The following is a 15,157-nucleotide window of genomic DNA, read 5'->3' on the forward strand; positions in this document are numbered from 1 at the left end:
AAGCTCAATGAAATGCAGAAGGATTTCTTGTTCCTATAAATACCACATTTTCACTACCAATTTTCCACTTTTTTCTTTGTACTTCTCAAAGGCTCACCTCCATACTGTCTTTGAGCTGCTCAGTTTTCTACCCCTCAATAAAGTGTTGTGTGTCACCTACAGAAAAAGTTGGTGGCACGTAACACTTCAGAGACCTGAAGTTCAGGATGACATCCTGCAGACTTCCAAGTGTGCTTCCTTTAGACCTTTGTTTTTTTCTCAATGAAAGGGACCTATATGTGTGTCAGTATTAGGCGTTGAGTGTGAGCAAAGTGAGGCCCCAACTGGGCTTAAAACCTGCTTGGCCAGACTCTCTTGGGGATGACATGCACGTCCTTACTTAAAAGGAAAAACCCTTTAGGTTGACAGAATCTTTCTAAGGTAGCATGAGTTTGACTGAATCAGCTACTGAACCAAAGTTCATGGGATGAAATTAAGATTTCCAAGAACAAAAAGAATCAACCACTGACCACCTAAAGCATTTCGAGTTCTTCTAAATTGTGTCATCCATTTATGACTGCAAAATGGGGACCAATTCAAGTATCTAAAACGGAGATATGGACTCTAGTATTTGGTAGCCAGGCACATAGGGAAACTTGCCACACAACAAAATAGCACTCAAAATTCTTTTTATTTCTTCTTATTCCACAGGGCTTAATTTGACCTTCCTTCCTCTTAATGGGAATCTAATACATTAGGAGTAATAACTGATCAGGATATACAAGATTCTGGAGGAGATCTCAGTGTTCATCTAACTCATATGCTTTGTATTATAAAGGTTATGTCACTGTCCAAAGTCACTCAGCTAATGATAGTAATAAATCCCACCATAATCAGTCATTTTTCCTTGTCTTCTTGTTTTGTTTTTGCCTATAATGTGTTGTCTCCAAAAACTGACAAATGTGTTTAAAAATTAGGCCTAAAACTTTTTTTTGGGGGGTCGGAGGAAGTAACAACTCACTGAAAGCCTGCTGAGGTGAAGGCAATCTATCCAAATAATCCTAAATTACCAGCTCTACCCTTTCCCAAATTAAGTCTAAACAGTTTTTGAAATGTTGAATACACTATGCCAGTAAAATAACTCCTGCTTCCTTCACATCACACTCAACTAATTCGAGCTCCTCTAAAAGATACATCTGTCTATTAGTTCATAAGAATCTATGGGAGAGGCTTACCATGCCTGAGATCCAAAACCGTACCAGGCTAACTGGAACATCTGAAAACCCAAACCAAGGAGAACGGTGTTCTTATTCCCCAATGACCTCATCAAGATGGTAAGAAAGACCGTCTGCAAAGCAAAGGGGATAATCCTGAGTAACCATATGAATACAAGCACAAGATCTGATGCAAGTTCTGTGGGGAAGCCCATTAATGGTGACCAAGAATCTCAAAATAGCAGACCACCTGACCTAAGACCTTGGAGGCCATGCAGTACTGATGTAGCTCAAAAGGGGTGAAACTTCGGGGCCTTCCCAGACTAACCTGGGCTCAGGGCCTTCGGCCTCCTCCCCAGAAACCTGTTTATCTGGTGCTTATCACTTCCCAAAAGGTCATCACAGCTGTTCAACAGTTACTGTGATTGAGAAGAAAATGCCTCTGTCTCTTTGGAGAAATGCCAATAATTTAACTACCAGTGAATAGCAAACCCCTGATGAACATTTACAGAGTATGTGGGATTTTGGTGGGGGTTAACAGTTTCACAAAGTTGGACTGATACAAATGTGATTTTAACAAATATATACTCTACTAAAAACTTAGGTGATATAGCCTGAAAAGGCATAGGATAAAAGGTGAATCTGGGCTAACTGACTAACCAGAGTTAATATAAAAAACAAGCCAAAATCATAAGCAACTTGAAAGTTTAACATAATTTACATTTGCTGATACAGTTAAAAAAAATAAAAGGCCCTTGGTTTGATGCATTCCTATAAGCCTTGTCAATTCTAATATTTGGGCAAAGCAGTTTTGCAGGCTTCTCATTTCTCTTTGAAAGAGTTATCACAGAAGAATGCTCCACCTGGCCTACCATGCTTTAAAGCAGCATATAGCGGTTCCAGGAAAATAGCCTCATAATAGTCCCATATGATATAGTGAATGCACCTAAGCATATCAATGAATTAATTTAAAGCACATATGCCCTGCCTTTTGTGGTCCTATAATAGATGGGGAAACGTTTAATAAATACTCTTTACTCATTACATATATCCTAACATACTGACTTACCACCATTTCTTCAGTCCTGGGGATAGCAAGGATTGTAATAGTTACAAAATTTCATTTCTGCTTTTCACCTTCATTACTTTTCAATATTAAAATAACACTGAAACATTTTTCTGGTTAATTTTGCAATACTGGAGTTAGATTGTGGCTGGTGCTGAATTGATCCATTAGAGGTAACAACACATGCTCTACAAAGTATTGAAAAGTTGTGTTAAATTCCTCCTAAATCATAACCTTAAGATTCTATTAAAAATGGAATAACTCTATGGTCTGTATTCATTGTCAGTTTACTGGGTTTGATATTGTACCACAGGACACAAGATGTTACCATGGCAGAGGAGGAGGGGAACTGAGGTAGTGGTGCAGGAGATCTCCATGAATATTTCTTTGCAGCTTCCTATGAATCTACAGTTACTTCAGATTAAAAACACTAAAAAAAAAAAAAAAAGGATGGGTAAAATAACACTCACCTGAGCCACAATAGAAAGAATTCCTACCATAGCTATGAATGCTGCAATTTTAACAGATCCAAAACCTATGACCTGTGGAAATGAAAACACTTTGTAATACAGATATTATAAAAATAAGGAATGTTATGTTCCATTAAAGCCATAGAATAAAATAGTTGAGGAAAGTTCATAAAACCTTGACAATGGCAAATTAGGCAGTGCTCAAAGTTGAACCTATTTAACCAATAATTTATATCTAAATCTGTCATAAGAAATCATTATAAGTGGCACAACTTAATTTAACAAATATTAAATATTAAGATAATATTTTCTATTGTAGGCCTACCTATTTTTTTCATATCCATCCCCATCTGCAACCCACCAAGAGACAAACATAACATTATCAAGCGTTGGAGAGAACATGAAGAAAATGATTCGATTTTTGATGCTGCCAACACAGTATGCTCACTGGCAAAGTCAGTGGCTCTCAACTTTGGCTGCACATTAAAATCATGTGGGCAACAGAGAAGGGGAGAAGAGAAGAAGGGAGAGAGGAGAAATGAGATGCTGGAATCCACTTGAGACCAATTAAATCAGACTCTCTGGGCCCAGACACAGGTATGTTTTAAAAAGCTTCCATGGTGATTCTAATTCTAATAGGCAGCCAAAGTTAGCTGGTAATGATTTCTAAGCCTCTTAATCTTAACAGCAGCTCCGAAATGCCTACCAAAACTTTTAAGTTTTAAATATCAAGTTTTTATTTGCCCTATCTATTGAAACTTTATAAAATTCCAAAAAAAGCTTTAAAAATTATTGTATACAATCTTCACATTTCATAAATGACCGTGTTGCTTCAAGTTACACAACTAGCTAATAAAAAGAGTTAGAGTTAGAACCTCTGGTTCCCAAACCAGTGCTGCTGACATTAATAATATCCTATTACTCTCTAATCAAATGCAATTTTTAAAAATTGGAATCTATTTCTCAGTCTAATTTGTAAATATATATATATTTTTAATTGAAGTATTGTTGATTTAAAATGCATCAGTTTCTGCTGTACAGCAAAGTGACTCAGTTATGCATAATATACATTCTCTTTTATATTCTTTTCCATTACGGTTTATCCCAGGACACTGAATATATAGTTCTTTGTGCTATACAGTAGGACCCTGTTGTCCATCCATTCTATATGTAATAGTTTGCATCTACTAACCCCAAACTCCCAGTCCATCCCTCCCCACACCCCCCGTAAATATACTTTTTAAAACAGCTTTATTGAGACAGAATTAAAATACCATACAATTCACCCATTACAAGTGTACAATTCAATGGTTTTAGTTTTATATTCACAGAGTTGGGAAATTATCACCATGATCAATTTTAAAAGCTCTCATCACTCCTCAAAGAAACATCGTACCCCATTAGGATTCCCATTCCCCCAGCCTACTCTACCACCTAGCCAGTAATCTACTTTCTATCTCTATGGATTTATTTATTCTGAGCATTTCATACAAATGGAATCATACTATATATGGTCTGGCTTCTTTCACTTATAATGTTTTCAAAGTTCACCCATGTTGTAGCGTGTATCAGTGCTTCATTGCTTTTTACTGCCAAATAATAACATTCCATTGTATAGATATTTCACATTTGTTGATCCATTTCATCAGTTAATAGGCATATGGGTTGTTTCTACTTTTTGGCTACTATGAATAATAATTTGTGTAAGAGTTTTTGTATAGGTATGTGTTTTCAATTCTCTTGGCTATATACCTAGAAATAGATTTGCTGGGAACTCTATGTTGAACACTTTGAAAAGGAGACATGTTTTTTCACTTTCTTCCTTGGACTTTCCCATTTTTCCTACATTATTTTCTATATTAAATGCAAATTTAATGTAATTTAATATATGCATATATAATTTTCTACATTAACCACACTATCTCACCACTCTTCCGTCCGAATCTCCAGCATCCACCCACCATAATGAGCAAAAGCAAAAATAAAACTGCTTGAAAAAAGTTTTACTTAAACGTGCCACCATATAAAATATTATAGTCTCATACTCTCAGGAAAACTATGAGAACGGAGAATTTAACAAATTTTATTTAAAAATATCTCTAAAAATAGAGGAATTTATCTTAGGAGGAGGCTTGCTCTGACAAAGTGAAGTAAACCATTAGCAGGAGGACTTCTAGTGAAATCAGTAAAAGACCAAGACAGGATTGCAATGGAAGGCAACTCAGGTCTTAGCAATCCCAGAGACCTAAAACAACAGTTGGAAAAGGGAACTTTTTTTTTTAATTGCTGTAAGTCAATTGCCTTTTGGGGAGGACAAAGTGTAATTTTTTTGTGTGCGGTACGCGGGCATCTCACTGTTGTGGCCTCTCCCGTTGTGGAGCACAGGCTCCGGATGCGCAGGCTCAGCGGCCATGGCTCACGGGCCCAGCCGCTCTGCGGCATGTGGGATCTTCCCGGACCGGGGCATGAACCCGTGTCTCCTGCATCAGCAGGCGGACTCTCAACCACTGCGCCACCAGGGAAGCCCCAAAGTGTAAATTTTTAAAGAGAAAAATCAGAAGGGAGAAAAGATTATTCTGGTTATTGTTTGTGAGCCACCTTGAAGTCTACAGTGGTGTTGAGCTATGGCCTACTACAGATGGCTAAGCAAGCTGGCTGTGATCAGACCCAGGGGTCAGGGCACTTCTGAAATAAACTTTACCTCTCTGTGAAATTTAATGGGTATTATTAAAGATTTAATAAATTCTGTTTCTACTAATTCTCTTTCTGTATAACTCTCAAAGAAATTTTTTCCACAGTAAACATTTTATTGTGTTTTTAAAATTATTGCACTAAAGGTCTCCTGACTACTAATTATATGTCAGCACCTACATTTATAACTAGAAGCAAGTTAACACATTTTTTTTCTCTACAGTGTTTTCCCACAAAACACCTCTAGCCAGATCCCAATCTCTGGTTTTCCTCATGTTCAAAAGCTACTAGGCACTCACTACTCACCTGCCTGAGATAGAGGAAAAAACTTGAATACTGTCCAGCCTCAGGAAGGTATGAAAGAAAAACGGTGATGCAGATTAGTAAGACAGTAGAATCTTTTCCAACTTTCTTCAGTGACTAGGAATAAGCAGAAACAGAAACATATTAAAAGCAAATAGATACTGATGTCACTGATATTCTGGGATATTGGCTGCACTGTTTTGATCTATTAAGGTGGATAACAAAAGATGAATGGATTATAAAAGGAATTGAGCCTTAACATTAAATCTATCACCATCTCTTTAAGGAGGTTACAAGTCCTAATTTCAGAGGTATGTTTCAAATATTACAGCTTTCTCTCTTTGTTAACAATACTGGTTCACATCCTGAAACAGACCCTGAACATCCTATGAACAGACCCTGAAAAAACATTGCTCCAGAACCTTTTAAGAAAATCTCCTCTCTCTCTTTCATTCATAATACAACTCCTTTAAAGCCATAAACAGTACAGTGTTTTCATTACACATAAATTTACTCTATTTTTTTAAATGTTAGCATTAAATTTGCCTTTAAAATTGGTAGACAAAAAAGTATGCTCCAGCCATGGGGTCAGTGACGACAAGATTCTCTGACAAGTAACAACTTTTTGAATGTTACAACCTTGTCCAAAATCCTATACTCCTCTCTACACAGGATGTTTGAGTAGACCAAAAGGTGCACCAAAAGTTGTCTACAGAGTGTAGAATTCTGCAGTGCATTCTAGGTGATCATAACTGTAACCTTCACATAATTAAAAGCAAAAGTAGCTAATGTCTATTGGGACCCTGCTATATACCAGACACTAGACTGGTTAATTTATATACATTCACTGCAATCCTCGTAACAGCCCTGAAAAGTAAGCCACAATAGTTCCACTTCACAGAGGAATTTCTCTGTGTAGCTTGACAAGGTGGAAGGTCTGACTGGCTCCACTCCTGGTTTCCTTTTCTCCACACCTACTTCTTGATATCTGACATTACAGCACAAACAGAATGAGCAGGGTCCCCAGGTCATAAAATGAGGGAGCTTTTTAGAAAAGAATTTCTCATGAGTTAGTTTTTTTATATGTATTTTTCCTAAAAGGTAAACTTAAGGGAAAAATGCAAATATCAAATCTCTGGTTATATTTTTCCTCACATATTTTCTTCAAGAACAATTTCAAACCAGAGAAGGTGGGGAGAGAAGATTCTTCTTCTCAGTACTTTTTCTAGTTGTTAATGGGATTCCCCCATGACAAAAGAGAAAACAAAGACTCTACTCAATCTGCAAAAGACAAGTTCAAAGCCTCTGTTCAACGTGGGTGTATGTTAACAACTTAGATAATAACTACTTTAGTCGGTCCAAATGTATTTAACCTTTTTGAATTTAAGTGAATCGAAACAACCTCTTCAAATGGCCACTTTCATTTATTTTGTTAAAAGAAGGATGAAAACAACTATGCAAAAAGAAAAAAACCTTCCTTCCCAAGTCTTCATCAGGGATAAACTGGACATTTCTTGTCTCTTCCCACAGGATAACCACGTTTGACTTAAGAAGTAGCAATTCTATATATTCCTTGGTATACAGTCTACCTCATTCCCTTACTTGCAAATACATTTTTTCTATTTTTACTGGAAAAAAAAAATAGATCAACAACTGCTAGGATGCTTGAGGCTGCAGGAATGTTCTTTTATTTGCATGGCTTAGAAAGATATTTAGGAAAGTAAATGTTTTCATGTTTTTATTTACCGCAAAAGGGTCTGCTTGTTTCCAAGAAATCTGAGCTCCCCAGGAAAGAGGTCTCATTTTCTCTGGCAAAGATTCTGGAACAGCCAATAAGATGAAGCAGATGTCCAGAAGAGCCACCACTGTGGCCACCAGCACAACAAGGCTGTCTCCATAACTGGCGGACAGGTATGCTCCAATGGCTGGGCTGCTGACCAGACTGGCTGCAAATGTGGCTGAGACCTATGGAAAAAGCACACTCTCACCCAGGGTCCCATCTGCTGCAGGTGCACAGCTATATTCCTGTTCTCATCCAGGTTCCCACAGGTACATACCTGAAGTCATCCATCCCTGGCTTTAAAAAGACAAAAGGATTGTGCTGCACACAACTTTTAAGAATGAAAAAGAATGAAAGTAATTTTGTTTTAAGGACTTGTTCATAAGCTATTAACTAATTGGAGTTATTCTAGAAAGCTACAAGAATACAAAATAATGATTTGTTAGAAATAAAAATTGTAAAACCTTCCCCATAAATACAATATACATGTTTTAATCTTCTTTATTTGGGGAATGGGGATGTAGAGAGAAAGGTATGAAAAAAATTTCTGCAGGGTTGATGATAAAATCTACAAATTACTCAGAGACTAGGCTTGATTTCATCTTCCAAAAACATGTACTGTTTCACCATTTCATTAGCACTGAGAGGGGGAAAAATCTCTGGTAATCTTAGAAAAAGCTATAACAACAACAAAAAATCCGAAAAGATTTGTTGAGGGAGATGTCAAAGCTTTTTAAATGGAGAAATCCCCAGGCTAGGGACTTTTGTCATGCTGTCATCCCCAACCTCCACCTAATACCAGAGACCACTGACTCAACTGATCACCCTTGCAACTTGAATCCATGTGAAGCTTCTTCACACTGCTTTCCTACAAGCACGTAGAAAGCTCCCTTTATTCTGAAATGTAATCTGAATGTTCAGAAGCTTAAATGGGCAGTCTCCAAATTATAACCAGACTGAGTGTCAAAAGCACATTTATAATAAGTTGGTTATTTAAACTTCTAATGGATTTTAACAGAAACTACAGAAATCATTATCTATGATTGAAATTATGACTCCTGGGTAGCCAATAACATTTTTTCTTCATCCATCACCCCCCAACTGAATATGATAATACAACGTATTGGAAATTAGTATTATACTAAAAATATTATAAAAGCCAAAAGTAAATAAATTTCTGGAGAAAAAAAGGGAGTATAGAGAATTCTAATTTGGGGAACAGGAATTCCCTGGTTCAATATTTATTGAGCATCTACTATGTGCCAGATAAATAAGAAGACAGAGCTCCTGCCCTTCAGGGTTTTTCATTTTATTTAAGAAGATCAAGGCAATCATGTAACTTTATATTATAAATTGCAATGACATGCAAACAGCTATGGGAGCACTCCTGCAGCATCCTCACGTGCTACGGAAGCACTGCTGCAGGGTCCTCAGGTGCTAATACTAACAACATCATACCTGCACAAAATGGGTCATTCATTCATTTATTCATAACAGTTTTCCACTACTTAATCCTTATCAAATTACTGTATGTAAATTGAGAAGATATTCTACAACTCAATGTACAAATAAAGAAACAATATATGTCTTAAGTTCACATAGATGAGCAAGAACTGGAAGCCATTTTCCAATTTCTCAAATTAATCTTTCTCACTAAAATGCACAGACTTAGACCTAAATTTCAGCTAAAACTGCTTCTATAATTCCACAGCATTCCAAGTGTAAAGAATCTAAAGATCATGGAGTATACAGAAGAAAACACTCAATCATTTATTTTGTTATTTGTCAAAGACATTTCTAATTCTACTATCATAATTCTATTCTAGCCAATTGGACATTTTCTAAGATAAAGACTGTTCAATAACTCAAGATTTGGTCATTAAGAACAATGGAATTGGGCTTCCCTTGTGGTGCAGTGGTTGAGAGTCCACCTGCCGATGCAGGGGACACGGGTTCGTGCCCCGGTCCGGGAGGATCCCACATGCCGCGGAGCGGCTGGGCCCATGAGCCATGGCCATTGAGCCTGCGCTTCCGGAGCCTGTGCTCCGCAACGGGAGAGACCACAACAGTGAGAGGCCCACATACCGCAAAAAAAAAAGAACAATGGAATTAAATTATTATCTATATAACAATAATTTAATATATAAGAATACACGATACATCAGTTTTGAATAGAAAATGACTGCCTTCTTTACTAAGCTCCCCCACAAATTTGAAGGGGATACAGTAACTACTTCAGATATAAACAAGAGGGATAAATAATGATTGATTATGAGATTAATGCTCATTATCAATAAATGATGCACTCCAAACCACGGTAAACTTTTAAATTCATCTTTCCCATCCATGTGATATATCCTGCAACACTGCTCTAAGGGAGAAGTGCTCTATTTTCTGGTATTTCCATAATTCAAACATTTGTACACTGCCATGGAGAAATTACCAAAGGCAGAAATCTTAATGAGAATCTTTAAGTCTTGCAAACCACGAAAAAGACATGAGCATTATTATTTACAAGTCTATGTATCTGAAGACTTGAAAGCTTCATAACTTGACTTAGATGGTACCGCAAGGCAAATTCTCTCAGACACAGAGGGGCAGGCCTATCCCCTCCTCCTAACACAGCCCAATTTGTTTAGGTCCTACAGTGCTCAGGATTTCCTCCTCCCATCTCTCTGTCTACTAATGCCCACCTATAATACCCTAATCTTCCTCCCTCCATTCCCTTAGTGGTCCACTGAAGCAGGTATAACACTTAAAGATCAGTTTAATTTCTTCAAGTATGCAAAAAGTAAAACATAATTATTATATACATGTAGTAATAGTGAGAAACAATAGGAATTTAGTGGGAAAAAATCTGTTATTAAAATATTTAATAATGAATACTCTGAGAGCCAATTTAATCATGTGGAATATGGAAATGAAAATAAAAAGGTTAGCCACCAAATTTCAAATATCAGAAGAGGACAGGGAGCAGCAGTGGTTTCCTAATTGTTTTATTTGATTAGTTACATTGCTCAATAAATATTTGTTGAATGAGTTTCTGAGAATCTATGGCCCCATGAAATTCTATGTAAAATGTTGCATCTTTCTTAAAACTTAAAGCAGCCTACTTGCTTAGTTTGTGTATTTATCTAAAATCCCTCTTTAACACTCAATACGACACGAGTGAATAAATCTAAAGGATGACTTCACCACAACAGTCTCTCAATGAGCATTAACTTAAATTCATTATTGTAGCCATTGAAAGAAATTACCACTTTTCTTTGTTTACTGGAGGAGTTTCAGTAAGGAAGATATACATATATATTCTTTAACAGATCTCAAAATGCTTCTTAGAATTTCAGCTAGACTTGATTGACAATCCTATAATTAACTGGCAATAAATCCTCCTATATCTGTAAGGTAGCCTGCAAGCTTTTTTTCTTTCACTTTTTTCAGGTTTGTCATCTTAACATCTGACATGTAGAGGTAAATGTAAAGGTTAGCCACTGGCCAAATCCTGGGTCCTGTGACCAAGTCCAGGAAGCCTTACATGCTGGCTGAGGGCACACTTCAGTAGGGCGCTCCTCTCACTAACTTCTCTCAACATACCTACGAACAGCCATTATTATAATTGCCATTTTACAGATGAAGAACTGAGCTGGAGACAGGGGAACTAAGTCATGATCACTTTGGTTCCAGAACTCTCTCTCTCTCTGAAATCTTTCCTAAGTACGACTGCTTAGCACAACAGCTTCATGAGGGGTTTTTCTGGTGGAAGCAAGGAACAAAAATCGAACAAAATTGGAGGGAAATGAGTGTTTTCTGTGATGTTGAGAAAAGCTGCACAAGTGTGATAAATGAGGCTTCTGGCACCCCTCAAATCTGCTGACCAACCCTGAGAGCCCACCTTGAACACCCTGCCTTCTTTGAAGCCTTCCTATCTGCTTCTCCCTCTATCCTCCTCCGCAGCACTCTGGAGATGCCCCTGTTTTAGGACATGGCATGAGAAACGTTCAGGGAAGGAGGGAAGAAGGAAAGGAGAGAGCAAGTAATAGCTACAGGGTAAGTGGGATCAAAGGAGAAGTTTTAAAACTACTGATGTCTAAAGTCAACAAAGTAAAAATTGCTGTTGTGTTCTGTGGAACAGTAGTGACTGACTTATATGTCCATCATTGATCCATACAATTATTCATTCAGTCAACACTGAATGACTACTTACTGTCTTCCAGGAAGTGGGATTTAAAAGAAAAAGTAAGACTCAGGAGAGAAGTAACCTGAGTTTCTGGCATTCAATCCCCCTCCAAACATTCAACAACCCAGCCAGATCATCTTTCTTCTTCCATCTTCTTACTATAAACATTTCAAACACAGGAAAGTGGAGAGAAGTGCACACTGCACACTGAAGGGGAGCAGAATAAGCCACCCCAAAATGTGCCACTTTGGCATGTAGATTGTTTTTAGCTGAAGGCAATTAAGACCCAGGAGACTCAGGAAAAGCTTTTTACCTTTCCCTTAACAGCCTAAAAGAATTTAGACAGGAGGCCTATGCCAGGAAGAGAGCAAATAGTAAAGATAACTTTTTATATCAGACTTATCTGCATGGAATGGCAAACTTGTTTACCAGATATTTGCTCTCATCTTCCTGTGAATTGTCTTCCTTCCCTTTGAAGCCCCAGACCCCTACCCTCTTTCTCCTTAGCTCAGGATGGTATATAAGCCTCAATTGCCTGACTTTCCTTGAGTATCTCACATCTTTGTGGGACTCCCATACAAATGAAATTAAATTTGTTTTTCTCCTGTTAATCTGTCTTACGTCAATTTAATTATTATGCTGGCCAAAGAACCTAAAAGGGAAGAAGGGAAAATTTTTCCTGTCCACACCCAATTACCCCAAGAGGTTCACACACTGAACACATACCCACAAATGCTCGCCTGTCATCTTTTCCCCTTGAACCACTTAAGTAATTTTCAGAGTTGTGACACTCTGACCTAAATGGCTTCAGCCTGCCATCTTCTACAGGTCTTTCTTCCCCTATGTAACCACAGTGCCATTACCTTGCCTAAGAAAATTAGAAATGATTGTCAATTACCCAAAAAAGTTCTCCTATAACTTTTGTTTTACACTCAGCAATTATTTGCTGAATGAATGTAGTCCTTTTTCTGTAGTACCATGTCCCAAATAAGTGCCCGAGTCACACAACTAGCAATACAGTAACAATGGATTAACATGGCTGAGGTTTTATCACCTCTCCAATTCTTATTAGGTACACAGAGACCTATGATCGTAGCACTTGTTTACTGTTATGTTTCCTCAAGAGATTAGCTAACAAGAAACAAATCAAACCAACTTTAGAAAAACTTTGCAACTGACAACTCAACACATCCTGCCAATCTTACAACACTAAAACCAGAAAATAAATTACTAGCAATTTCTATCTTGCTATTTTTAACTTCTCATAAGTCTCCTTTTTCATTTCAATTGCTTTGGATTTTCTTTTACATAAGTCAATATTTAACACTATTTTAATAAAATCTCACTTTCCAGTGAATTTTTAGTAGAATGTTCATTATTTCTCTGATTAAAAAACAATCTATTATCTTACCCATCCATAAGCAGTACTTCGCTCATGCTCCTGAGTAACATCAGCTACATAGGCAAATATCACAGAGAACGTGACTGAGAAGACTCCAGACATGGAAATCATTGCAAAATACCACCTATAAAAAGATTATTTTAAACACCCATGAGAGAGGTAGTGTATACACACTTTTATAACCAAAGCCAAAGATACCATGTAAAGACTATAAACCAACAAATAAATTTAAAAAATACATGTATATTTAAAGATATAGAGGACAACTAATAAAATTATAATCAAGATGGAGAGGAAGGAGAAACATACTAATTTTGTCATTGTTCAAGGGGTTTCAGTAAATGCAGTTTAAAAAAATGAAAGAGTAAGGGTATGCAGTAAAGTTATACTTTTAAAGGTAGCCAGAACAGAAATTAAAACTTTCTAAACTTCCTAGCTTTAGCTAAGAATAATACATATACACAAAAGCAGGAAGCATTTTAAAAATTAATGTAATTAAGACAAAAAATTTCTATCATATGCATAGATGCTTAAAAAATCTAGTTAAAATATTAGCAAACAGAATCTCACAGAAAAGTAGGGTTTAATCCTAGGAGGTAAGGATGTTTCAATATTAGAAATCTATTAATATGCTTCATCATGCTGGTAGATCTAAGAAGAAAATTCAAATGATCTCAACTGATGCAAAAGGCATCAAATAAAATTTGACATTCAACCTTGATTTTAAAAAAGAAAATCTCTAAATAAAATAGGAACAAGTATTTTTAAACCCAAAAGGCATTTTAATACTCAATGATGAAACATTATATTTCCTTCATATATATGAGGTAGATAGGTCCTAGATAGGTCCATAATCATTACTTTTATTTAACATTATTCATTAGTCTACACAAGTAGCAGAAGCAGCAGCATGAAAACTGGAAGAGGGCTTCCCTGGTGGCGCAGTGGTTGAGAGTCTGCCTGCCGATGCAGGGGACACGGGTTCGTGCCCCGGTCCGGGAGGATCCCACATGCTGTGGAGCAGCTGGGCCCATGAGCTGTGGCCGCTGGGGCTGCGCGTCCAGGGCCTGTGCTCCACGGTGGGAGGGGCCAAAGCAGTGAGAGGCCCGCATACCGCAAAAAAAAAAAAACCAAAAAAAAAAAACCAACAACAAAAACTGGAAGAGAAGAGGTAAAATCATTTAAAGATCTGAAGAAAATAATTTTAAGGTATTGAGAGGACATTAAAAAAAAACCCTAATTCATCAGAAAAGCATGACTTGTTCTTGGACAGAAAGACTCAATACCAAAAAGTATTTTATAAAAATTTATCTGGTAGGAAATAAAATGATTCATTATAGATAGCCAACACATTTGGAACATGACAAATGTTGACCTAAAATTTCTATCAAATGAGAGTATTTTCACATGAGCACCCCCCTCCGAAACTATTAATTGAATTTTTTAAAAAAACCCAAAAAACTGAAACACAAAAACCCTCCATTCTAAAGTATGTTCTTCACATAGGAATAGCATCTCAGCAACAGGAATTTTGGCCAAAATACCATCCTCTGTACTCCAGAAAAACTAAGTTACTGCTCAGGTGCAAATTCCAACCCATTTTTATTAACTAAATAGTCTTGGTTACATGCTAACTATTCTCTCCTTATTTATCATGAAAAAATGAGATCAAATTAAAATTCACATTATGATTTAGAATAGGTTATTGGTCTTAATACAGTACACACAAAAGTGACTCCTGCCTTTTGATATAAACTATGTTCATGTCAGTGCCCTAGAGCAATGAGCTGACAAAAACAACACATTTTCAAAGTCAAATGAGCCACAATTGAGTGAGTACAGGGATTGTCTGCCCCCTCCCAGGACCCAATCTTGTAACTTACCTCATGGCAACAATAGCTGCCCTTAGAGACATCTTTTCTTTCTATTTCTTCACCTAAGTGAAGAACTTAGGTGGGCATGATGGCAACTGCCTACTAGCTTTCAGTATTACCGAAGAGTTCAAATGAAAACACAGGTACAACTGTTTTGCAAAGGTTAAAAAGCACACTGCAGGTGTACTGTCCACATGTGAC

At 37.0% G+C, this 15,157-nt stretch overlaps 1 protein-coding gene across 1 annotated transcript in view; it reads right to left on the reverse strand.

Annotated features, from left to right (window-relative positions):
* Positions 1–15,157, reverse strand: part of MFSD14B (major facilitator superfamily domain containing 14B) — an 82,242-nt gene that overhangs the window by 4,732 nt on the left and 62,353 nt on the right. Inside the window, exons 5-9 of the mRNA XM_082843607.1 lie at positions 13,092–13,206; positions 7,470–7,688; positions 5,727–5,840; positions 2,730–2,801; positions 1,215–1,327 (exon numbers count right to left, since the gene is read on the reverse strand). Coding sequence (XP_082699733.1) covers positions 1,215–1,327; positions 2,730–2,801; positions 5,727–5,840; positions 7,470–7,688; positions 13,092–13,206 — 633 coding nt within the window. The remainder of the gene's footprint in view (positions 1–1,214; positions 1,328–2,729; positions 2,802–5,726; positions 5,841–7,469; positions 7,689–13,091; positions 13,207–15,157) is intronic.

Source organism: Leucopleurus acutus (genome assembly GCF_964270905.1).
Source record: "Leucopleurus acutus genome assembly, chromosome: 7".
Lineage (NCBI taxonomy): Eukaryota > Metazoa > Chordata > Mammalia > Artiodactyla > Delphinidae > Leucopleurus > Leucopleurus acutus.